Here is a 27,998-nt window from a genome sequence, read left to right as displayed (position 1 = left end):
TGTCCTATCTGGGTTTCAGAAGGATTTGACTTTTGACTTGACTGAATAATATCAATAACATGTACAGATATTAACTTTAATAACAGTCAATATATTATGACTTAAAAACAAATATCCACAAAATCTTACATCAAATATATAATATACAAAACTTTACAGTTTTTACAATACTGTAATACATCCAAAGAACTTTGTCTCTAGTCTAAAACTAGTTTATTTCTACTCTGTTATTACTTAATTTTTATGGAACTAAAAATTAATTAATATAACTAATGTTAAAATTACTTTAAAATCTTTTGAAGTATATCTTAGGAAATAAATATGTAACAAAAACATCATACAGGGTGGATAAACAATCTGGGTATCCTCTTACTTAAAGTCCAATTTAATAACTCAAGTTTTTGCATTTTAGTAATGATTGTAGCAAATTGTTGAAAGTTTGCTGAGGTCATCCCTAATATGCTAAGGAAGGTGTTATATAACACATGAAGATCTACCATCTTATGTCATGTAAAAGACAACAGACAGACATTTTTATTATTATTAATTAAATACTGGTAGTCAACATGCAGTAAAATTCCGACTTATATGTACATTGTCCTTATTTGAAGGGAATACCCATAATTTTTTACCCACTCTGTAGCACGTATTTACATAAAATATTTAAAGGTTAAAATACAAAAAAAGCATTACATTATTGCTGCTTACCTATATTAAAATAAAGTTGCAACAAAACTTTGAAAAAATTGAGAATGCACAAAAATATATATTCAAAAAAATGTGGAAATAATATTAAAGCATGCTGAGTTTCCAAAAACTATAAATCTAAGATGTTAGTATACATGCGTTATTCAGCTGAACTTGAAAAACTTTTTTTTGTTCTAGGTATGTTAGTAATTCATCTTAATTAGAAAACTGCTTAAAAAGTAATTTGTAGAAATAAACTGCTAAATCAGTTCAGTACTACCAGTAGCTTGGATAAATATTTCTCTTGTCAGTGATAATCCTTCAGACACTGAAAGGTTAAAAAAAGAAAATACATACAGCAAGAAATTATTGTTTAAGGAAAAAACTTCAATACTGTGTACAAGATTCCAATTAAGAACTATACAATTTCTATTTTCTATTAACACTCAGTAACTGTCATGGATAAAACTGTCTTTAATTGGCTACCGAGCTCTCAGGCAGAAAAGACAGGTTTAACATTGTTGACTAGTTTCATATTTTCTCTTGTTGATTCTTGAAGCTGACTTCTTTTGATACATACATTAACATTCACTTGCATTAACAATTTGAACATTAGTCAAAGGTGTAGTCAAACATTCAGAAACCATAGAAGACTGTCTCTGATTAGGAGGGATTGATAGTGGTGGTAGTGGAGGCTGTCTTTTTTCAGTTGGAAAATCTGTTAAAGTACGAAGAAAAAAAATATTATAAAAAATTGAAATAATCCTGTTGAAGTCAATCATTATCAACAAAATTAATTAAAATAATCTTCCATTAAAATGAATGTAAAAATTTTACAATAACTATGTCTTTGTTGTAACCTTTCCTATTAGAAAACAATATTACTTATGATAACATGCATGCATGACAATCATGGTTAATGTATGAATATACTGATTTGTATAATTATCCTTTTTTACCCATAGGTTTTACCTCTTTTTGACAAACCACCCAGAAATCTAAAATTATTGCCCATTATTTAAGAAACCCATAATATTTGAGGTCATAGAAACAACTCTTATGATTAACAAGTTTAAATAGGTACTTAAGTATCTCAGCATTAGGCTATAGTACTGAAAAGCAGTTTCTCTCTTTTGCTAAGCAGATATATCAAATGAACACAAGATAATATTTTAAATATACTTCTTGCTCCTATTTTATCTTTTAAGTTTAATTAACAGCCACAATAAATCAAAAGTCAGTTGTCTAATTACAAATGCTTCTCTACCATGTGACATTTATGTAAATAAAAACCAAATACACACTACACTCAGAGAGCCATGTAACTACTAAAAGTTGCAAATACCTTGTAAAATCACTAACTGCCACTCCTGATATATATACATACATACACACATGCACACACAACATAAGCACTGAGTTAGAGGGGTCAAAGGGAATTTGAGCAAAGAATGTTTATCTTGAGGGCATCACATACTAAAAACAAAAAAAAAAGTCCTACAGTATATGCATCCAGTATTTTAATATATTTGCAATTCAATCAGTTTCCATGAATTGACATAATGCAAGTAGTGTGGTCATATTATTTAAATGGTAGCATGGTTAATGAAAATCCACAGTAAATCAAACAGACTACCAGAAGTCTTGATACTAGAGAAACTACATTTCACACATTCAGGCATTCTATTCAGTCTTGCATTGTCTTCTGATAGGAAAACTTGTAGAAGGTCAGGAAGATGTCTAGCTTAAAATGACTTCAGAAAGTGCTGGAATGAAGCAGGCTTTAGATTAAATAACTTCAAAGATTCTTCTTTGCATAAAATTCTTGTTGTTTTTCAGTAGATTTGATGGTCAGAATCTCATATGAAGAAAATGAGATTATTTGTTTCTATATTTAATGTTTTATATTTATGTTCAGAAACTGAAATCACCTTAACACCAGAATCTTTTTCATTCCTTTTTTGTAATATTGATGAAAAATTTTGTGACTAATAGTGATAAGTTTTAATAGTTGAAATTTTTGTACTCAGTTTTTGTTTTTAAGTCCAAAAAATTACATATATATAGTATGTTAGAATAAACCATTAATTACTAGTTAATAAGTTTATTAAAGTACTCAAACTTAAAGTAATTGACTTACTTTGACTGGAATAGGTTTTTGGTGTATTTTCAAAACAATCAGGTGAAGGTAATTCAAAGATTTCATGGAATCTCTTTTTAAATTTGGATTCAAAACCATCTGTAATGAATTTCAAATAATTATACTACAAAAAACTCACATAATTTAAAACAGCATAAAAATGCTTTCAACATTTATCACTACTGAAAGAAACTTTAAAATTCATTTTAACATCATTACATGGACTCAAAGATGAATCACACAATTTGATAAAGGATTCAAGTAGTTTAATATTTTCTCAAGTTATACTTGTAATAACTGACAGTGACATCAGTTACACGATAAATTAGTATCTCAGATACAAGTTGGTAATATGCATTGTTTCGTTGTTATTCTTGCACACTGTTAGTTTTAATGATTAATTTTAGATATTTAAACTGTTAATACACTAAATATATTTAAGAAAGTGTTATGCAGAAGTAAATATATGTACCTACATACTAAATTACATCACGTAATAAAACTAATACTTACAATTAAGAATACCAGACATCTACAATTACATACACAAATTAGGCCTAGATTTATGCATGTTCAAGTATGACAGAGTAAAATAAATGCTTTTTTAGTTTTTTTCAAATTTTATACTTGATTTTACATAAGCATCTGACAAAGATTTATCTGTAATCAGTGTAGAACTGAAAAATATCTAGTACAAACACACTTCAAGCTTAAAACATTTACCAAAAATACACAGTTTTATTGGAAGAAAAAGTAGCTTATGTTATTTTCATTCTAGTACATCACCATCTAAATACTTAAAAAAGATTCTTACTCTACAAACTGATACTTCATTTTAATTTTACAAGAATATTCTGCTCTTTTGTTGATGTTAATCTCATTGGTTAAAAAGTATGTTTATATCAGGCAAACACTATTTCCTTTTATTCTGAAAATTTTGTATTGTTTTCTTAGCCTAACCTAAATATCCCAAGTTGCCCAAATCTCATTAGATATTATTGAGATTACTACTAAACATATTGTTAACAGCAATGATAACAAACTGATGAATCAATACATTAATTCTAATCATTGTAAGGAAGAAAAGCACAAAAAATTACCCACATTTTTATTGGGTTAATTTTCAGTTCTGATCTGTATAAGCAATTTGCTCTAGTCAGAAGTTAACATATCTAGAGCCTTTCAAAAAACCTTCTTTAATGTAGATTTACTTATTTTTATAATATTATGCTTTTCAAGCACCATGATTTATCTCTTTGCACAAGCAGTTTGATGATGAATTTTTTTGGAATACTTTAATGAAGATGTTATTCAAGTTGCATATAAAATCACAGATGACACCAGAAAGCCACAACCAGAGAAACCAATGTTAATTTGACCAGAAATACTACCATTGGTACGTACATATACAGATACATCTGTCATGTTTCACTTAAATGAAAGTGATCCTCTATATTTAAGCAGAGGTGTAAACTACATTTGTAAAATAAATGCCTGCTCTAATATTAAAGCATGAAAGATTTAACTACACCTTATCAATTAAACTCATAACAAAAGAACAAAGCATTGGTATCAGTTTTGTATTAAGTAATTATCACTTAATTTTTTACATATATACTTCATCCATGAAACAACTATGGAAATTAAATTTTTAAATTTCATAAAAATGAAAAATGAATGTAGCTAAACATTAGAGATTATAAAACCAGTCAAAATTTAATCTAGCAATCCTGCTCAAATGGGTGCATCTTGCCTGTAAGGCAATTTATTCCATAAGATTAAAAAAATATTATAGAAAAATTTTGTAATCATTCTTTCATGTTATACAAAAAAATCAGTTAAAAATGTATTCAATAAATATTTATTTATTTAATTTTATATATTTTTTTAATTATAAATTTTGATTTTAGATTGAAATTATTGTTTCAAATGAAAAAGTTAGTGTTTGTGAATTTTCTGAATTTTTTCTGAGCATAATAGAACTCTTGGAGCCACCTAAAAGGAAATTAAAAATAGTTTTTTTACAAAAAAAAGTAATTTTAACCTATTAAGTCTTAATAATTGGTGGCAGATCAAATTAAAGATTGTTTCACATTTATTTTCAGTATTTTAAAATGGTTTGTTGGCCTCATGATTTACAAGGGTAAATTAAAGAATTAATGCTTCATGTTCTTGAAATGGTATATAAACATATTGTGGTGAATAAAAAAAAACAAAAAAAAACTTTGTGTAGTTTTATTAATTTTGATCAATCACTGTTTCTCCACCTTGTTATGAAGTTACAGGTTAGTGGTCTAAATATGTCATAAAAGTTTTTTTCTCTTTCATTCTCTTCAAATGAATAAGGTTATATAGCATTCCAGTTCGGCAGAGTTTGAAACAAAATGATAAAAGCTATCTTGGTGATGTTGCTACTCCTTTTATTTGTTTAAAGCTTGCATTATCATTTTATACTTCATTTGCAATTATGACAAGAAACGTTTTTATAGAACAAGAAGAGGTAAACATAATTAAACAATTTTGTCATTGGATGAATGAAGTTTCATTTTGCCAACATGGCCACAGCAATAGGTTGTGATTACATTACACTTTATTGGCCTAAATAATTGCATGAAAGAGCAAATAAGATAACTGAAAATAAATTTAAATATATAATAGAATTAAAACTTGATACATAAATTAAATCTTGTGATTTACAACTTCAAAAAAGTCAGCTCATTAATAATTTTGGTATTGTAAAAAAGCTACTTTTATTATACACTAGTGATAATAAAAACAATGAAACACCATATGATGTTAACTGGATAAACACAAAGACTTGCAGTTTTATAAAATAAAAATTGTATACAAAAATTTTAGAAGGATGTAAAGTTGACTGAGTGTATTGAATTAAGCACAAAGCTATGCAATGGGCTATCTGTGTTCTGACCACCACAGGTATCTAAAACCAGCTTCTAGCTGTTTGAGTTCACAGACATACTGCTGTGCCACTGGAGGGTGGGAAGCAAAGAAATAAAAATCACCAACTGAAATTTACAACAAAGGTAAGAATTTTTGTGTTATAAAGAATATTACACTGATTTTTGTTTTCAAATTTTCAAAATTGTAAATTCATAACAATATTGTATCTGAAAAATATGATGCTTTACTTGCAGAAACTACATAATCTTCAGGAAATTCACTAATTTTATACAGTTCTTTTTCTGCAATGCAACAAACCAGACTATAAGACAAGTGTATTGAAACACCAGGCACTTAAGATATAAGAACTAACAGCAAAATCACAATATATATCTAGAGATCAGCCCAGTTATATACTAATGTTGATGACTTGTAAATAAATAATTGAAAATGTACTGATGACTTTCAAAATATAGCAGAGATTATGGATACATATTAATAAGAATAACTAAATGTTAATTCAGTGGCTGAAAAACTTTATCTTACTCATTATTTTTGTTTTTTGGGTTTCATAACTTATGGTTAATAAGATTTTACTATTATCTGACGTTTATAAATTCCGAGTTTAATACGTTTAAATCATATTGAGGTAAAAGCACATAACTGGGGCAATGGCATTATTCAAGTTATACAAAGTGATAAATTGGCTCTATCACAAACTTTGCTATACATAGAAACAAAGAAATGAAAAAAAAATGTGTCTTAAAATTCTTATGAAATATTGCCTAATGTCTCTTATTTCAGTTCTAGATATAAAACCATGGTGCACCCTAATGCAGTGTAATAAGGTTTCATAAATACATGTAAAAGTAACAGTTAAGTAAATATAAAACTTACCAGTCTTCACATAGTTCTTTTGAGCAGGTAGAGAAGGAGGGTGCACACTTGGTGGTGGTGGAAAGTTCTCTGCATAAGATGATGATGCACTTATGTTTAGAGGCAGAAGTGGTGGTGCTACAGCTGGTGACCTTAAGAGTTTAAGTGAAGTGAATGGTGCAACAGCTGATGACCTTAAAGGTGAAAGTGGAGGGGTAGGGCGACTAGTAGAGGGTGCAGCTTTGGCAACAGTTGTAGTTAATACTGAAAATGGGGCAATTTCCTGTTTTCTAGAAGCAGGCATAACATTTCTTGAATTTGACTTATGCTTAAGTTCACCAAGACCCTGACACACCCTACTAACACTCTGATTCTGTGAAGGGGAGTGTAGTGAGGCTTGTTTCTTTGTGGTTAAAACTGTTTTTTGAGATGTAATATTAGAATGTGATTTAGGTTCATTCTTAATGTTTTGAGCTTTTATATCTTGCTGTCTTACTAAACTGACAGGTTTGAATGGCATTATTAGAGATTTAGTGAGGGTGGGCTGTGGGTTTTTTGGAGGAGGAGGAGGTGATGGTCTTGGAAGACTTTCTCTCTTTATTCTTTGATTTAAACCAACTGGTACTGTAGGAGGCTTTTTTGATAGAGGAGAACAGCACTTCTTGTCAGTCAAGTAATTAGGATTGATACTGCTTGATTTCTCTGGTGGGGCAGGGGGAGAATTAGGTGGTGAACGTAAACCATTTGGGAATGGACACTTTTGATTTAGTCCTGTTGCATGATTGGCTGTATGAGCATTACTTTTTTTATTAATAGTTGAAAATTTAGTTAAGACTTGTTGATGTGACTTCAGTGGGCTAGGAGAACAGTTCACAGCTCTTTTCTTTAAAGACTTGTTTAATGGTGGTTGTTGGTCACCAGGGATTTTAGTTGGTCTTCCCTTTGAAACTAAATAAAAAAAATCATGTAATGTTGCTTAAACAAGAAGGAAAGTTAAATGCATTACCTGGATTTTTAAAAAATGTAAAATAGGCAAAATAAAATTAATTTCGATTTATCTTCTAAAATTAAAAAAGCTACAATTTTTCTCACATTTTCTTAATGATGTTTATTTGACAAATTTTAACCGTAAAATAACATTTTACACATGTGATGCCATCAAAGGGTTAATATTTCCTGTTCCTTACAGATTTCATTGCATTGATGTTTCCAGTTCCATGTTCAATTCATGCTTTTGTTTAATAAACAACGTACTAACCAATTACTTTTGTGCAGATGTTCTGTTAAGATGAAAAAATCATATGAGATACAATCAACCCAGAATCACTCAATCAGCATTAAAATACTTCTTCTAAACAAATCTGTAAATGGACAGTAACAAGTAACAATCAGGAACTTGTGTTATTATCTGTTTCAGCAGCTTCTTGGTGTCACATTGTGAAACTTGTTAACTTGATAACAAGTAAAATTATACATTCTGTGACACAGAATAAGAACTCTCAATGGCTGGAAAACACAATGTTTAATAAATTATGAGGCAAGCATTCCAAAAGCCTTCCATGGCCTTAAATGTCTTGTCTGAGAAGCACTATGTAATAATTTAATAGAAATTTTAAACAGCTACTACAAGGTACCTCACTTTCGTTGCAAGTTGTACCTTTAAATAAATAAAAAAATCTCAAGTGTAAACAATGTTGTAAACATTGTGAAACTTGTTAACTTGATAACAAGTAAAATTACACATTCTATGACACAGAATAACAACTCCCAATGACTGGAAAACACAGTGTTTAGTAAATTCTGAGGCAAAGCATTCCAAAACCCTTCAGCTCAAAGCCTTCCATGGCCTTAAATGTCTTGTCTGAGAAGCACTATGTAATAATTTAATAGAAATTTTAAACAGTCACTACAAGGTACCTCACTTTCGTTGCAAGTTGTACCTTTAAATAAATTAAAAAATCTCAAGTGTAAACAATGTTGTGTTATTTATGTACTCATGCTTGCTGTAAAAAATAACGTTCTTCATTGAATTACTGCTTTCACCATCATCAGAAACATTTTAAAGAGAATATTTCTGCAAATATTGACCCTCCTCCCCCCTTCCTATAACAACCTGGCAGCCCTCTTTTGACCTGCAGACGAAAGTTTGGGATCCATTGCTATAGAGAATTTAAATGACTTAGTCATATATTTGTTATTGACAACTACAAATGCAGAAATAGTTTCATTATTTTCTGATAATCCTGTAATAAATTTTGTTATAATATTGTCATACTTAATACCAATACAACTCTCATTAGATTTGCAAGCATAACACTTGTTTTTCTGGAGTTTGTGCAGAAATATTGATTGGCAAACTTCTCCCTGCAGTATAAAAGCATTTTCAACTGCTGCAGAAAACTGGCAGCTAAATTAAACTGTTTGTAAAATAACATTTAAAAAATCTCAACTTAAACTCGGAACTTTTGTTAGCCTGAATATAATTTTGTAACATCCAGAGTTAGAATAATTTTGGTGATAAACACATTATTTGAAATTTACACCCATACTATATATCATCACTGAAACTCCAAAATGTATCATTAGAAGTCTACACTATAATTTTCTATTATCAGCAAAACATGAGTGATTATGTGGCATGTTTCTTACTTTATGTAATTTGTTCAACATCTGAAAGATAGGTCTTGGTTTTTAATTAAATTTATGGTTATAAAACTCATTATATCATTTGAAGGTACAAGGAAAAGTTTTGACATATAATTTACTTACTGCTTTCCAAACACTGAAAACATGTGTCTTTAGGTAAATCGAGAAACAATCGTGTCATTTAGGATATTTGTAATGCTTGCAGTTTTATCTTTACATTACCTCTTTAACTTAGTTATCAGCAATCTTAGAAATGTTTAGGAATAATGTACAAATGCGAGTTCACGTTCCTTAGATTTTTAAGTTATTTTGTGGCCAACTCATTAGAATTTAGAAATCTGTCAGCTGACCAGGTCCTTTTAAATCTATGACAGTACAAAGAATAATGGAAGAGGTTTAAGCAACATACACAGTCATCTCTGTCTGATCAACTCAACTGTCCTATTATAGTTTGGTGAGTATAATAAACATAGATTTTTTTTTATTACCTTTACCTATAATCATTGTTCAGAACTGTTATTTAAAAGCACACCAAACAAAGTTTAAGAGTGATGCTGAGAAATGCATATTGTAAATTAAGGAATGTTAGCATGAAGTCTGTTAGCCTGTGCCACTTTGGTCATTTTTGGTTTTTTTGTAATTAAGCACAAAGCTACACAATGGACTATCTGTGCTCTGCCCATCACAGGTATCAAAACCCAGTTTCTAGAGGTGTACATCTGCAGAAATATCATTGTGCCACTCAGGGTTGGTAATTTTTGTTAACATTTATTAGAATTTCTATCTTAGATTCCAAATGTAAAGAACACATCTAATACTTGTTAATGTTTAACTGAATCTTTTACATCTGTTTTGCATTGATTTCTTATTTTTAGCCACATTAGATCACATTCCTACAAATCTCACATTTTCTAAAACCCCACTCTAACATACACATAAATTTATTCCATATTTTATAAAATATTAACACATTTCACACAAAAATCAGTTGTTTCACTTTTTGAAATCCTTTTCTTACATACATGTACATTTTTCTCTACAACATAACATTGCCAAAAGTAGAAAAAACTACATGTATCATTACATGAAATTGAAACTTTAATACATAAGGGGCAAATAAATCATGACTCACACGTAGTTTTGATGGAAATATAACTTAAACTTTTTAACAAAGACCTCAATTAATGTCTTACAAAATAATCAGTTAAGTAACACAATGACTTAATTGACTAGTGTTTTCCAAGATAATCAACTAATCAAAAAATAACTTTTCATCAATTAACATCCCATAGATATTAAATTTTTAAAATATTCTTAAACATCCTTATTTTAAAGAACCAAATTTTTTGTTTTGTTCCCTGGACAGTATTTATTTATTACAATAAAGATACAAACCCGCTGAAGCTGTTGTTCGAGTTCCAGTTTCTTGTAACTTTGGTACTCCTTGGGCAAACAACCCACCAAGGCTAGCTGGAGAATTGAGTTTTTCAGAAGACTTGTGATTTATTCCTTTACATGCTTCAAAAAATATTAAACTTCATTAGTGATGCATATATTCATGAATAAACATAACAATATTTTTGGACAACAAGAGACTTATTGGTCGATCTTGACTATTCCACACTCCAAACAAATTTAGAGCAAGCCATTATCATTCTTATACTTCCAATGGACTGATCACATGTGAGAGAGAGAAAGTTAACTATAATTCTAAATTTACTGTGCATCTACACAAAATATAAGAAGTTTTTAGTAAAATGTGCAAGTGTTATACACAAAACATCAGGAGTGACTGTTCTCAAGAAATGTATGGAAATTAACAATGCCAATCTGGCTTAGGATGCAGTGTAATGTTCACGTAAAGAATAAAAAGACTTTGTATATCATACAATTCACAAATTGTATGACCTCTAGAACCTCTGCAATGTTTTTTCACTACCCCTGTATATTGTATCTGGTATTTACTCCACTCTCCAATGAACTCATACTAAATAAGCAATTTATGATAAAATGAATAGTTGATAACTCTGACATCTGATACATGATACCAAGTTGAATGGCACACTATACAAGGTCACAGCATGTGCACTTTAACCCCCATTCATGCATAAAGAGTTAAAATAGTTGTAAATTAAAGGTATATTGAGAAAAGAAAGATCATGAAAGCTTTACTCACTTTCATTACAATTTATATCTGCAAAGAAAACTTTACAGTCTTAATAAGAATGTGAACTTACACTTCTGCTCCTAAACCAAGGAGGGGCATCAAAATAAGAGTAGAAATAATGTTATGTTCAATAATAATTCAAAATGCCATGCAAAACACATCTAGCACCAAATATTGGTTTATCAATAAGTACTTTTTTGTCTTATGTTATATACACAAGTCACCTTAGAAATGTCTCCATTGCATAAAGTAGATCATTAGCTGTGGATGCTTATAACTGCATAAAGTAGCCATGTCCATCTTTCATTTATTTGCATGTTTTACTTGAAATAAATATAGAATATTGTAAAGAAGGTTCATGGTTATGTTTTTTTTTATATACATAGATGTGCTAAGATGCTTGTGCAGTGGATGAGAAATTTTACCACCTTTGTAACTTTACATTTTATTGTGATACAAAAATCACTTTCACAGTAAAGTATACAGATCTTGGAAGTAACTAAAGCAAAAAAAAATTTTCATTATTCAAAATAAAACTCATTGGGATTTCAATGTATTTTCAAATACAGTTTCTTTAATTTTTTTTCCAGTAATAATAATATATAAACCTTCAAAGTTCCAGATACATCTAACTCTTTAAATCCATAATTATTTTGTATGTTCTGTCAGAATTATTTTCACAATGCCATAATAATTATCACCATACCTTATGAAGTTTCCATTTTATTTATAAAAACTGGATAATAACATGATTTTGATTAGTTTTCAGCCAAAAAGACATAAGTATTATCAGCCACTGTAACCATATAATGAGTAAATTACGATTTTAAACTAAATATTAGCAGCATCTGCTAAGGTTTAAGGAGTTAACTTGTACACTTTTTGTATCATTTACAATTAATGCGTGAGAGGTATGGTACAAAAAACATATATAAAAATATTCATATAATAACTAGAAAGAAAAAATGCAGAAAGCAAACATAATTCTGTCTCTCATAAACAAAAATGATAACACTGGTTTAAAAATGTAACTGCATAAAATCTAAAAGAAAAGTCATTATAAAGCACCTGGTTGGTTATATCTTAAACAGTTGTTAAATAAACATGTTCTTAATTTAGAGATGTCTATATTCTTGGTAACTAGTTTATAACATATACAATGTACAAACAAATTTCAGCTCTTCATTCTGGTTGTTTGTGAATTCACATCAATACATCTACACACTGAAGTCATTTTTGTAATAATGTTTAAAACAGGAACATTTTTAAATTTCATAAAAACAAATTATAACATGGCTAGAGTATAAAACATCTTTAAGATAAGTAATTTAAAAACTGAATAATTATTTTTATCATCAAATTTACTATACAATGTTATTGAATTATGCCTAATATTATATAAACTTATTGCACAAACTAAGTATGGCAAGAAATTAATACAGACCTTTTGTATATTTTTTCTTGAAATTAATATTTTTAAGCTAAATATGTATGTAACAACCTTTACTAGGAACTAGAATCTGAAAATACATTTGGCTTGTCACTTGCAATACTTTAAATTCTAAACAAACTTATAAAATGACATAAAAGTCTAGTGCAGAAGTTTTAGTATTGTTTGTGGTTAGCTATCATACATATTTGTAAAACGATTCCTGTTGTTCTTTGTTCTATAATATAAACTACAGATGGCTTTTGTTTTTGGAGGGGGTGTGTGTGCTTGGCTCTCCTCTATGTTTTAAAAGAAATTTGATTGATTGATTGATTTACTGTTTTACGGCACAAAACTATCTGCACCAAATGTCCGGTAAAAAGGTAGAAATAAATTAAATGTAGTAAAATACAGAAAAAGAAATGAAAATAAAATAAAACATCATTGAAAAACAGAAAAAGCATAAAACCAATGTTGACACCTAGTCTACAATATTAAGAGAGAAAGCAGAGTAAGAGAAGTTGTAAAGGACTTTCTCTAGCAAAATGGTAACGATCATAACCCACCAGGAAGACTAACAGGTAAGTACAAGAACCACCATCAGTCACCTGAAGTTGGCCTTTCCAGTCCTGGTTTCGGGTTATGTGTCATAACAGCAATTATCAAAAGGTAAAATAATAAAAGTTTTGAAAGACATATAGCAAAATCGTAATAATGATTAGCCAAATGTCCAATAAAAAAATAAAAGTAAAGTAAATGCAGCAAAATTCATAAAAGGAAATGAAGGTAAAAACAAAACAGCAATTAAAAACACAAAATGGCATAAAACAATGTTGACATCCAGTCTATAAAGCTGTAAAGGACTTTCTGTAACATAATGGTAATGATCATAACCTGCCAGGAAGACTAACAGGTAAGTACAAGAACCACTATTAGTCACCTGAAGTTGGCCTTTCCAATCCTGGTGTCGAGTTATTTAATGTTCTGGCCAATTTCCAATTGAACTAGAGAGATTGAGATTCTGAAAAGGGAACCACAATTAAAAATGTGTAATGAATAAATATCAAACACTTAAATGACATTAAAAAGATTAATGGCCATTAAAAAACTAAAAACTTTATCAAGGTGGACAGTGTCATCATCACCAATAACACTGTCCAATGTTAAACAAACAAACCCTGGGACAAAACATGTTTAAAATTGTGCCGTCGTTGAGAGTTGTAACGATGGCAAGAAAGTAAAATGTGGCTTACAGTGATTTGAGTGTTACACAAACTACACACTGGTGCAACTGTTCCAGATAAAAGAAAATGATGAGTTAAAAAACTGTGACCAATGCGTAGTCTAGTTAGAACAACTTCCTCCTTTTGAACCTTACAAAAGCTAGACGGCCAAAAACCAATATAGGGTTTTATTTGAAAAAGCTTGTTGTCACGTTGCTCACTCCAAGTGGACTGCCAGCTGGCACGGAGCCAAGCCTTGAATACAGGACCATAGTCCACGTACAGAATAGGCACAGTGGTGATAGTGCTAGAGCAGATAGATTTAGCTGCCGTGTCTGCAAGCTCGTTCCTGCGAATACCAACATGGCCTGGTATCCAGAAAAACTGGATAGAAGATGTTAATGAGAAATGGGCCAGTTGGTTTTGAATATCAGCTTCATAAGCCTTCTCAATGTCAAAGAATAGCGATACAAGATGTTGGCATTTGAGAAAGGCTTCTCTGATTGATGTTTCAAGTTGAATTAGGTGGTCTGTGGTGGAGTGCTTTCATCGGAACACACACTGGGTGGGCAAGAGGAGGTAGTTTGATTCGAGGAACCAAACAAGACAAGCATTAACCATCCTCTCTAAGGTCTTACACAGACAGCTAGTCAAAGCAATTGGACAGCAGTTTGAAGGAATCTTGGGATCTTTCCCAGGCTTAGAGAAAGGTAAGATAATAGTCAGGAAAAACATTCTCCTGCCAGATCCGGTTAAAGACAACTAGAAAAACATCAAGAGAAGCAGGATTGTCTATTGATGGCTGATTCACGATGGCAGGATCAAGTTCTGTGAGAGCAGTGAAAGTGGACCAGTCTGCCTTATCCAGCTTCCACCAGGGCACGTGGGTAGGGTGGCATTGACCACAGTAAGTCTCTCTCAAAGGTATGGGAAAATGATCACTGCCTAGTGGATTATTGTCAACACTCCATGAAAAATGGGAGAATAATGAAGGGGAGCAAACCGAGAGATCAATAGCGGTAAAGGACTGACTAGGTGCATGAAAATAAGTGGAAGAACCAGTATTGAAAAGAGAAAGATTGTAATCAGAGAGCATATGCTCTACATAGTGACCCCTTCTATCAATAACAGCACTTCCCCAGAGGGAATGATGTTCATTAAAGTCCCCCAGGTTTAGAAAGGGAGATGGCAACTGTTCAATGAGAGCATCAAGGTCTGATTGATCATCTGTCTCTCCAGGGGACAGGTAGAGAGAACAAACAGTGATGATATGACCCAAGGAAACACAGATGGCTACAGCCTCCTAGGGTGTGTTAAGTAACAAAGACAGGGTGAGCACATGCTGATCAACCAATGGTGCCACCCCTCCATGTACTCATCCATCACACAGTCTGTCATTTCTGTACAGAGAAAACTGCAGAATGGTGACTGTATCAGCAGGTTTTAGATATGTTTCTTGTAAGGAAAGACATACAGGATGGTAGGAAGCAATCAGTGTTTTGATATCATCCAGATTGGAACGTAAACCTCGACAGTTCCATTGTATCAAGGTGGCCATTTTTAACAACAGGTAGGCAAAGTGGCTGGAGAACCCTTCTGTTTATGACCACGTCTTCCTTACTGTCCTTAGTTGGAGGAGGTCTATCAACCTCCATGGATCCTGCCCTGGGTCGATTGGGCAGGTCTTTGTTATTGGAAGGGGATTCCAGTGATTGAGGACGAGAACAAATGATTGTTTTGCATCTTGGGGAGGGAGAAAAAGATGTATCAGAAAAAATGCCTATATTTGAAACTGAAGGTTACAGATCTTGAGGTTTGTTGGAATGTATGGGAGGAACAGAGAGGGATGTGGAAGTCGATTCATCGACCTTTTTAACCATGGAGGTCAAAAGGCTTTTCATTTGTTTTGAAAATGATTCTCTTGGAGGCAAAGAGAGATCTGTCTGCACTCCCACTGTAGTTGTGAAACGAAGTGCAGCAGCATATGTTCAAAATGGAGTGGCGGACAGCAATTTCCAAACTTGTTATGCGTCGTTTTCAAATGCTGCATCTCTTTTTCCTCCAACCATTTTGGGCAAGAACGAAAGTAGAAAGGGTGAGAACCATTGCAGTTGACACAATGTGGGTCTTTGTCACACTCAAAGAGATCGTGGTCCTTGCCACCACAACGAGCACATCAGGGAACCACAACATGACATCTTAGAGTGGCCGAACCTCTGACATTAGAAACATCGGAGAGGATTTGGAATGTACGGCCATACCCTGCAAATTAGATAACCTACCTTGACAGTGGCAGGTGCACATGGTGATGTAAATGTCAAAACAAGGTTGTTTGTCGGCAGTGTAACTCCATCTTTGCGAGTGAAGATGCGCCTCACTGCAGAAACTCCTTGAGCGGAGAGACCAGCGAGAATCTCTGACTCGGGGACGTTCTTCAAATCCCTCTCAACAATAACTCCTCGTGATTAATTCAAGGTAGCATGAGGGGTAACCTCAACAGGTATATCCCCAATTCCTTTGAATTCAAGAGGAATTCACTGTGTTGGGTTGTGAATGTTTCAACCAATACGTCTCCAGATCGAAACTTCTTTATGGACTTTGGAGAGCCAGGAAGACCCTCTAGTCCCTTCTGAATAAAAAAGAGGGACATTTGCCCTAAAGGTTTTTCTGAAAGAGAATGTAATTAAAGAAAATGAAGTATGTGTGTTACAGATGTTGAAGACTGCTGCTCAAAGTCTTCAAGACGTGGTCGTTTACCTATTGACTGTTTTTTCACTATTTTATTTAAAATGTTTGAAGGAGGATCCATAGGAAAAAGGAAAATTTCAGTACCCACTGACCCAACCCACCATGGAGCCCTATGAGGGGATGCACTACAATGTCATGCAAGGACTTTGCAGCAACGCCAGGGTTTCGTGAGCACTATACCCAAACACCAGCATCAGACACAATGTCCACAACACCCATTGCAAACTCCCAACACTGGTACTTGGTTGACTCTAGCCCATGTGGACCAGCTGATTGACCCAAGGGGGACCACCCAAAGGCTGCCCGTCTACAGAAACTCAAGGCCAAAGTGGTGTGTTAGGGTTGGACCCCTCAACCACCAGGATCCTCTCCTCCCCTTCATGGGTTGCCAAGTACGGCAAACACGTGGGTGGATGTTTAGATCCCAGAGGAGGTAAACTGAAAGAACAGAACCTTCCCTTGTAGGTCCCCTCACCACGTACAGGAATCCAGACCGAGGGGTAAAAGAAATTTCTTTTATTATAAGAAACAAATTTAAAAAAAAGGAATACTGACATAAGAATGTGATTATATTCACAACTGGTTTTAAATATGATATTAAAGCTATATATTCACAGGATAAGGCAAAATTGACTATACAGTACTTTTATTTAGAGCATAATTCACTTCATAACTCTTACCCTCAAACAAACAATAATGCAATTGGTTTCAATTATCTTTGTAATATTTTCTTTAATACCAACTGTATAGTTACTTTTTCCTCTCCATATATTCAGGTTGCAATTTAGTTTGGTTATTTTTCAGTTAACCCACGATAGTATAACACATGCTCTTAATAAATGTTCCCACACAAATTTTTACAATTTCCTCTAACAACATTACCAAATACTTCTTAATAAAAATTTGCAAATACACATATTTATAGACACACACACATACATATATATATATATATGTTGTTTTTTCTCTTACAAGACTGTTCTGCATTACTAAATGTTGGAAGATGAAGATGAGATTTCAAAATGACAACTGCAATAGATGGAGAATATCTTCTGATGTATTCTTTATTCAGAAGGATATAAAGAATTTTGCATTTTCAATTCTATATTTTGCTGCTATATTTTATGTTCTGTAACATGGGAAAGATTATTTTTCTGATTTTCCCTTAACAATAGTCCAGTTCCCTGACATTACCTAATCAATTTCCCTGATTTTTCAAGTTTGTGGAAATCTTGTTAACCCAACTCAAACATGTATTTCCACTAAATCTCATTATCACAGAAATTGCTTCTGGATTTTTTGTTTTTTATGGGGGCTTGTCCATAGACTCCTTGTTTACAGAGAACTTCTCTATTAAGTGCTTAGTCCTTCATTCACATCAGATATATCAAAATCTCTTTGTATATCAATGCAAATATTCATTAATTCTTACTTTTTATTAAAAATTTGACAAATAAAAGTTAACACCAAAATGTTTTGATTTACTAAATAATATTTCTTTAACATAATAATAATAATGTAAACTTGAATGAGAATTTAAATCTAGTAAGAGTTGTGATTATTTTGAAAAAAATTAACAAATTTTGGTTTTACTGCATTATGAAACTTACAAAAAGCTCACATTTTTCAATACATCTTTGAGTCATGTGAAAATCCAAAATATTTTAAATTAACCAATCAGTATCTATGTTGATATACAATGTTTCTTGATACTAAATCGTTCATATTTACAACTATGTGATAGACAGCCTTTACAATAAAATTCATTTGTGTGTGTATGTGTAACATTGGTCACTTTACACTAACCACTTATCTGAGGAGCACTTCTGTCATTGGTCATTGTCTTCTTCAGTTTGGTTCCATGTCTGATGTCTGATAGCAGTGCATTACGATCTGTCTTTGCTTTTTTACCAAGTGAGGGGAGAACATCTGATAAAGGTGGAGGAGGAGCTATTGGAGGTGGGGGTGGCATAATTTAAATTATTCTTAAGAAACAAAATAGGTTAACCAATCCTCTGAAAACAAAAAAGAAAAAAATAATTAGGATGCCATAAACTTAATTTAAATGTACTAAATTATTACAAAGTGCCAAGAAAGAAGAGGCATAATATTATTGTTTATCTTGCTTAGGAAAAAATAATCAAAATACGTAAAACAATATACAACTCAGAGAAATTAAAAATGCTCTTTTTTTTTATAGGAAGGCAAAATTGATCCAAATTATGGCATTAGGTTTATCTATTGAGTTAAACAATGAAATGACAATATTTATTGTTACACTTCAGTAATTTTGGTGAAACAAATGAAGTGTACAAGTCTGGTGCTTCTGCACAACAAATTCCAGCCCTCTACCCAGAGAGTTGCTGCCACTACTGTGACACAAAACAGACCAATGAGTGCCAAAACTGTTCACAAAGGTCTTTCACATGTTAGAATGCAGCCTATCACCCTTACACAGAAATGGTCTTTACTGCCCACCACTAAGAAAACCACATCCAATGGTGTCACACCAATCTTTGGTGAATGTTGCAAAGGTGTTTGGTTGTCATTTTTAATAACAAGAAAAGACTTCAGAGCTCATGGGAGGTAAAGGGTGTACAAGAGACAAAACAAGAGGTATGCTGCTCCATAGTTACAGCAAGTGGACAAAGGTGGAGGTCTTAGCATAATGGTATGGATCAGTACCTCTGACAATCACCAAATAGAACTTCAATTTATTGAAGGGAATTTTAATTCTCAGAAATATTAGGATAAAATTCTACAGCCAGTGGTTCTGCCTTTTCAGGATCAAGTCAGGCCTGATGCAGTTTTTCAGCAAGACAATACCAGACCACACGTGGCTCATATACTGAGTTTCTAAAGAACTGTGAGGTTAATGCACTTTCCTGGCCAGCAATGAGCCTGGATTGCAACACCATGGAAAATCTCTGGAATTTACTGAACAAACATTTAGGTCAGAACTCATACTCTCCAGAAATACAACTGCAACTCAGAGCAACACAGAGGAAACAATAGATGACTATATTACAAAATCAAATCAGACAGTTCTATCAATCCATCAGGTAACATATAACAGATGTAACTGAGGCAAATGGAGGGCATACACGTTATAAACAAGATATGAATTTGGTTAAAATAATTTTCTACTTGCTCAATTGTTCAGACAATTTTGATAAATGGTGTTGAGTCAAAACATTTTGTTTATGCACTGATGTTTTAAAAATGTGTGAAATAAAAAAAATAATGCATGATTTGTTTTATTTATGAAGCAAATTTGACAAATAATGACAAAACATGAGGTGCATTTTTATTTTCTGTAAGTATGTATATTATACAGACAACAATTGTACAGACTCTTTGTAATCTAACCAATTACATATGCTCAATGCAATTAAAAAGTAAACATTTAAGTTTGCTTGGGTTTAAGACCAAATTCTGTAACTTCATTTTATAGCAAAGTAATATGGTTTATTTTGCAATATATATAAAAAAAATGCTGTATCAAAAAGTTTATACACTGTACATTGAGAAATGATCACTACTCTCAGTATAACTGGGTAATTAACTTGACCATTTTATATTTCTGATTATCTATAAGCATATGTTGCATCAAATAATGTCACATAGAACAATAAATTGTAATGTGGACTATCATTGGGTGGGTAATTTTTAATTATTTGATGAAAGTAAAGCAAAGTCCAGTCCAGATAACAATAATAAATTAGTTATTCTTTAATAAATTGTTTAGGCAGAGTATTTAAGATGTAACTATGTAGAATGGACAAAAACTGCCTGTTGTGGAAACACAAGTGTAGGGGACAATGTTTCAAAAGTCTTCAACAGTTGCCATCCATTCTACAAAGTTTCATCAATAAATTAATTTCTTCATTGTTGCTCATTAGAGGCTATATTCATATTAATGTTAATTATAGGCCTAACTGCAGGTATCAATATTTTCCAACAAACTCTGAAATTACAGTAGGTCTGTTGCACTAATAACATAAAAGAGAAATTATCTTGACCGATAACAAATGGTGACTAACTTACATAATAGCTTACAAAAACACTAATTCTTACTAAATAACTTCACTCAATCAACTTCCTCTGGATCAACAACAATTTAGTATTCATGTATTGATTAGTTCATTACAATCTTATCTAATAGTTTCCTGATTATTCATATTTATATTGATGTACCCATGCTTCGATAACGGTTGAAATGTGAACTTTCTCTATAATCTAGAACAACTTTTATGAACTTACTTTATCTTAATTTCATGTAACCTCTAGCTAACACCTAAATTAAAATATTGAAAATATAGCTTACATCAAATCATTAAAGTGAAAGAATTATTGAACCAACTATCATCATGAAAATAATAATTCCTGATTACTATTCAAGAAAACAAAACATTGCCATAATAATTTCTCACTGTTTCTGACTAACTCCAGGTATTTCAGGCTTAATCTATTAGTGACAAGACTTACAAAAATAATCAAGTAATTAAATTTAGTGTTTCTATTACTACTTTAGATTATTCCAACTATCCAAGCAATCAAAATTTTAGCTTATTCCATTTGCATTGCCATATATACATGACAGAATACGTGTTCTACTTGCAAACAATTCATGAATTTAAAGATGTACCCTAATGACCATTAATTACATAATTAGCTACACTGATGTGTTGATTACAAGCTCCAAGTGTAACCAGTGTTGCTTAGGGTAAGATTGCTTTAATAAAAATAAAAGCAATGGAAAGTTAATATTCACTATTCTTTATTAGCTAATTGTTGAGTGCTGAATAACTTGCTCATTTAACTATGTTTGCCAGAAATTACTAAACATAGACAAAGAATAATTCAATAATTTACACCATCATGTCATTACCTCATTTATGTAAATAGGACTCCTATTTAGACAAAAGATATAACTAAATAAGAAACACTCAGAATGGAAAGCAAAAGTCTGACTATTGTAATGGCTGCTTAAACAATTCTTAATACTATAAGTCTTTAACTACTTTATTTATCAATTTCTTAACATTCATGTGTGTTTCAACAGTTTCTTCCAGCTTGTACTATAAAAAATTAAACTTAATTATTTTAAGTTGTTGTTTCTAAACTTATAATTGCATCAACAACTCCATGCTTGAACGTTTATCATAATTAAAGATATTTTCATACAATTGCAATATCAATATTTCTTACAAAACCTTCATTTCCACCTTATAAATCATTTTAATTTCTGCATAAATTATTCTATATCATACCAATCATATAATATAATTTTTGATATGAACTTGTTTTTCCTGAACTGTATATTACTTATCACACATTGTGACAAGAAACATTACTAGTTTTATCACATTAAGTTTAAGGACAAGTATTTTTTAATGAATAATTAGTTTATTTACTTTTAGTACAACAGCCTTGTGAAAAAATTCTAGGAAAAATCCACAGAAAAATATCAGTCATATTTTCAGCTTGTTACAGGTTTTGCACTACATTGTATATACACTTTCATGTACAATATTTTTGGATAAAAAAAAGTAACCTAATCCAAATTCATTCTACCTGAAATTGTCTATAACAAATACCAAATGGAAGGTAATTACACAATGTTTTTAACAACAAAAAATAAGAAGATTTGTCCCAAATGAGAATAAATTAGTTGAATGTATTCAATAAGTCCAACAGTTAATTACAGTAAATTTCTCTAATCACCCAGCTATACTTACTACTCAGATGCCTAAAAATATTGAACTAGTACTATTGAAAAACTGTAGTTAGTTTTATATCAATTGAGATTATATGACTTCAACTTCCCAGTATGTGTTAAACAATATTTATAGCCTTTTACTTGTTTTTATGACAGCATTATCTCTGCCACCTAAATTGACTGGTTATATTTCCCAGCCCGTGTGTTTTATCAGCACGGTTTCTCAAAAATGACTAAATGGATGTGGACAAATGTTGGCACGTTTGGATGATGACCCAACTTATAGGTGATTAGTATTTGGAGGTCAAGGTCAAAGGTCACAAAATTAAAAAAAAAATCCCTGTCTGTTAACATGGAGACAAATTTTTCACACTATTTTGTCTTTATAACTCTATTTGCAGTTTAAAACATATAGGAATACCATAGTAAGTTTAAATGTTGATATGTTTCATAATGAAGCTTCATAAAGCAATGACCTCAAAACATATTTACTTATTCAAGTGATTCTCACTTAAATTTGTTGTAGAAAACGTATACTGTAGATATTCCAGTCAGACTTTAAGTTAAGCTCTAAGTTTCTAATAATTTTTTTCTGTTTGTATAGTTCTATATTAATGTTACTTTAGAGATATTTTTCATTTTACAGGATATCTTGATATTAAATTGCATGATCTTCCCAGGTTTTAGAATTTATATTGAGTGAGTGTTTCTTAAGCCTTTCTTATATGATTGTTGTCTGTTGATAGAGAAATACTTACTAATTGAAGATCTCTTTAAATGTTGTGACAAGTATGTCACTTATTGTAAAAACTGTATTACTTTTATGTGACTGACAATGAATCCTTTCCTAGTTTGCAATGTATATGTTTAATCTTCTTATGGAAAAAGGTAGGTGTGGTGTTGTGTTTGATAATAAGAAATTCTAAAGATGAGAGTCATTTTCTATTATCTTATTTTAGAGTAAGGTTTATTTCTATACTAATTCTCTTTAGAGTTTAGAACATTCCAAGCTTGTTTACAATGGCACTGTTTAGTTCAATGGTTCCAAACTTTTGCACGTCTCATGTCCTTAAGTCAGATGATATAGCCAGAAGTCAGCAACTGACATACATAATTTGTCAAAAAAATTAAGTGTGTTATATTGATAAAATGGTGAATCAAAATAAATTAATCAACAACATGCAAACAATGTAGACAGGCTAAAGAAATACAGTTAGGAACTCACTGAGATTATCATCTAATTTTTAGCATGGGGTTAATTTTCAATTTATTGTTCTTCAAAGGATGTTATGTGCCCTATAAGTTTGGAATCACTGGTTTAGTGAAAGAAAATATCAGTTGCATAATGTTTTCAAGGTGATGTCTTTGCCAATTAGTGTCTTCTTTAAAGTTTTGAATCAAATAACTGTAAATATCTAGTTAAAAATGGTAACCTCATGACCATCCTTCTGCTTGTTTAGAGAATACAGCTTTCAAATAAAAATAGGGATGATTCTGAAAAATATTTCTGTATTTTAAACATCTGTAAACAAAACTAACCACAATTATTCAAAGTAAATAACTGTATTCTGAACAATCCAAGTAAAATCCATCACATACTAAAAATAAAGTTTTGTTTGGTCTCACAGTATGGAAAGAGAAGTAAGAAAAACAGAGTTGGTTGCAAGTTACACAGAGAACTAAAAGTACTGATGGATCATTTGGACATGGGTTACAGAAAAGTGGGGATCCAATGTAGATAGAAGTAGAACTGATAATGACAGGTTAATAATGGAGAATTCCAAGTTTTCTTTCTGGTCTTAAAGTAGATAAAATATAAAGAACAGATATTGGAAGATGTAGTTGCAAGTGAGAACTGACAACAAGCCATGAGAAGTATCAGTCATGAACATATATGATAAATCATAGAGCTGTTAAAGTATTTCATAACTAAGGCAAAAATTATCTAGCTAGTTGATGCAGGAAACAGATTGTTTCTTCAATTTGTTGAAATTTTTTTTAACCGGTTGTTAAATGCGATCCTCCTATTCGTTTTTGCTAGGTGTTTGTAATGGTGATTTTCTTTTTTCTGTATTTTGAATACTCGTGATGTATGTTGTTGTGTTCTCTAAGAATGATTTGTTCCTTGTTTTAGACAGTAGCAATTTTCACTTTGTAAAATTCTAAAGCAAGTTGCAAATCTATCCGAGGACAATGCATGTCAAGTGGCAGAACTGTTTAGCTTTAATTAGTAGTAGAGTTTGGACAACAAACTAAGTAAGTAACAGTACAGTACTTCAGTGAAAACTTGGAAGGTACAACAGCATTCTGAGAATTAGCATCAGGTTCAACTTGAAATAAATTAATATGACATAACACTACCATAAGTTTAAAAATGCAAAGTCAAAACATATTAAGCCAATAAAGAACTAGATGCAAAACATGCATATTTAGAATATTCTGTGTTAAAACATTTGTTAATAAATGTTATGATAAAGTTCCACCTATATTAGGGCACCCTAATCAATAAGATTTTCTTTTTTGCATAGAGTGCAGATTTGGGGTTAGTTTTCTTTCTACAACTATAAACACTGATACTGAATAAATGAATTAACATACAATAATCTATATATGCCACACTTAGCAAGTCTATGTTTAGTATACAACTAATAATAATAAAATCACGATCTTTAAAAGTTAATTAACTATATAAGAGAAAATCACCTTCCTATGTGCAGGTAGTCTTGCTTTCTGTCACTTGTCTGATGTTCATACATATACCAGACTGTAAATTGCCTGTTGCAAGGAAATCTCCACAAACAGGAAATTAAAACATATGCTACTTTGTATTGTACACATATAGGTCATGGAACCTGCAGGAAGGAAATTACAACTACATACACTAATGAAGTTCTCAATTTCTGTATTTAAATATTGATTGCATGAAGTATAAACCTAAAGAAAATAAAACTTTAGATAGAATATCCTAGTTACAAAAATGCTATCTGCTACATATAATGATATTCATAACTAACTTAAATTACTGATAGTAATATACACTTTATAATGAGTCTTCACTAGATTATGTTATTAGTGCAACAAGCTGCATTGTGTAAACAACACATGTACAATTTAATTTTTAGAAAATAAATAAACAAACAAGAAATTTAATGTTATAAACACATTTATAACAAACTGATATTTTGATCACATTTCTGTCATCAGATCTAAAAGCATTTCAGGTTATACTTACACTTAATAAGTGTAAATGTTGTTCCTTATTCTTAACTTTTGAGTAGTGAAATGTAGTTGGAAAACAGATTCGTCTATAAGTCACAACCATGTTCAATCTTAGTGGCTGTACATAGACAAAAACAGTTATGTTGCAATATGAAACAATGCAAAGTTTTATTTCAGTTCCTTTCAGTTGCTCTTAAAAGATACTGTGTATCTTATGCCTGTCTCAAAGTCTAATCAACTGCTTAAAGTTTGCCCTTTGATAGTTTACCCAAATTTGTTAGAACCTGAAGCACATCTTTTCATAATAAGATAGATAACTTAGATAGAATTATCATAATTTATATAAATATGAAATATATTATAGTAATATATTTTTGCATATGATATCAGTAAATAATATAAGTATTAAAATAAAAATTTTAATATGACTTACAATAAGTTTCATTCACACTTATCCTGAGAAAGTATGGTATGCATTCTCACACAGTAAAATTTCACGTGATCTGTCAGACCATGATATAAAAAGTATATGCTCAAGTTTTACTTTGGAACTAGTTTTTACTGTATAACTGATTTTATTTTGTACTAAATGTTTACAAGATATTTGAAAACAATTTTACTTGTACAACATTTATCTTGATGATGTATAACATATAAACATCTCATAAAACTGTAAAACAAACTATAAAGAAATTAACAATGTTTAAACTTCAACATTAATGTTCTGTTTGGAAAATGTGCAGGTAGTTCATGAGAAATGTGGAACTAGAGATGTGTGAAAACTAGAAGTAATAACACGAGCTGTGACATATATTTGAGAACCTTATTTTTTTTAAAGTATATGCCTGTGTCTCATTAGAAAATCATACACACTTATAAATGTTGATTAAAAAGATTTTGACAAGATCAACCTGCTTAGCTTTAAAGATATATAACTCAATCTCAAAATTTACATTACTTTACATATACAGTACAAAATAAATTCCTGGGATATCTCTAGCTGTTTATATCAAATACAAAAAACTAAATAAATCAAGGTGAGAAAAATAACATGATATCACTTTATGTACATACATAGAACTTGAAACTTTCAACGTGTTTATATCTCTGTAACAAGTGATAAAAATCAGAATTAAAAAGAAATGGCTTTGAATTAAAGGATTTTTTCTCAACAAAAATTAAAACTTTAATTTTTTAGTGAAAAATCTGTTATGAAATGTAACCTTATATGTTAATCATTTCTGATACCTAATACACACACTAAGCATACTAACACTGCTACACAGAAAATAAATAATATACAAATAAGTGTAATAATAGTGAAGCATTTACTTAAAGTTTTAATTTTTCCACGTTCAAATTATTAGAAAGATAACATTTTATTCCATTCAAACATAAATGCTACACATTATCATCACTACCAATATTCACTTAACTTCAGCATGCATTCATTTTAAGTTACAACTAAAACTTAATGTAATATATCAGTCATACGTTTGACATATTCACTGATTCTGTGCCGACGACGCCTTTCATCAAGTATCGGGACTTATCACTTCTGCTGTGATATGACATTACAGTAAGGACTCTAATCGTCATTTCGTGAATACAAACTGTAAAAATTATAGATTTTAACATTAAGTTACTTACAAATCACACTGATGCCAACTACTACTAAGACAATATTAATAATTTATTCCAAACACCGATTATGTAATATTTTATCTGAATTAACTTTTAAGTTTCAGTATCACCCAGAACCGGCAAAAACCAGCAAGTCATTTTTTTGTTTTTGAAGCAGGTTGAATAACCACAATATGAGAAAATTTTATACTTCTTTCGATGACAAACACATCGTAAAACGTCAAATACACAACAAATAGTAATATACCATGCCTGAACTTTGCAGTTCAAAAATTAAGATCTTTTACATCAACCTGAAATGTCGGTTGCGCCCTCTCCACAGGAAGGATTGTGATGATTAGAGACTTTTAAAATTATTATTGCTGTGTAATAACATGAAATATATCCAACTAAATTGTTCAACTGTTTTGTGTTAAATAATGAAACAAATATGTGTGTGTGTTTTTTTATAACAAAGCCAACTCGGGCAATCTGCTGCGACCACCGAGAGGAATCGAACCGCTGATTTTAGCGTTGTAAACCCGTAGGCTTACCGCTGTTCTAGCGAGGGACATGAAACAAATATCTTCAAGAAAATATGTGGATAAAATATGCCC

The 27,998-nt window shown here is 31.1% G+C and overlaps 1 protein-coding gene across 5 annotated transcripts; it reads right to left on the bottom strand.

Annotated features, from left to right (window-relative positions):
• Positions 1 to 62: 62 nt before the first annotated feature.
• LOC143246234 (uncharacterized) lies at positions 63 to 27,692 on the bottom strand. Of its 5 annotated transcripts, none has more exons than XM_076492602.1 (8): positions 27,650 to 27,692; positions 27,253 to 27,371; positions 25,772 to 25,876; positions 18,624 to 18,832; positions 10,646 to 10,768; positions 6,626 to 7,552; positions 2,828 to 2,926; positions 63 to 1,405 (listed from the first exon to the last, which is right to left on the bottom strand). In XM_076492602.1, exons 4-8 carry the CDS (start codon positions 18,787 to 18,789, stop codon positions 1,269 to 1,271), a joined length of 1,452 nt encoding a protein of 483 aa, XP_076348717.1. In that variant the 5' UTR covers positions 18,790 to 18,832; positions 25,772 to 25,876; positions 27,253 to 27,371; positions 27,650 to 27,692; the 3' UTR covers positions 63 to 1,268. The 5 variants fall into 5 exon arrangements, with proteins under 5 accessions (XP_076348717.1, XP_076348713.1, XP_076348715.1 ...); XM_076492598.1 differs by adding an exon at positions 25,243 to 25,391 and having other exon boundaries at positions 27,253 to 27,690; XM_076492600.1 differs by having other exon boundaries at positions 27,253 to 27,691.
• Positions 27,693 to 27,998: the final 306 nt, after the last annotated feature.

Source organism: Tachypleus tridentatus, chromosome 3, assembly GCF_004210375.1.
Source record: "Tachypleus tridentatus isolate NWPU-2018 chromosome 3, ASM421037v1, whole genome shotgun sequence".
Classification (NCBI taxonomy): Eukaryota; Metazoa; Arthropoda; class Merostomata; order Xiphosura; family Limulidae; genus Tachypleus; species Tachypleus tridentatus.
Note: the sequence above shows the minus strand (reverse complement) of the source record. Positions and strands in the feature narration are given on the sequence as shown.

What these genes read in the sequence shown, in the direction of transcription:
- LOC143246234 (XM_076492602.1), bottom strand. Translation starts at nt 18,789, where the DNA reads ATGCCACCCCCACCTCCAATAGCTCCTCCTCCACCTTTATCAGATGTT. An exon ending in AAGTGCTCCTCAGATAAGTG is followed by an intron (nt 10,769 to 18,623) that starts GTTAGTGTAAAG and finishes TATTTTTTGAAG; the next exon opens with CATGTAAAGGAATAAATCAC. An exon ending in AAAGAACTATGTGAAGACTG is followed by an intron (nt 2,927 to 6,625) that starts GTAAGTTTTATA and finishes AATTCATTACAG; the next exon opens with ATGGTTTTGAATCCAAATTT.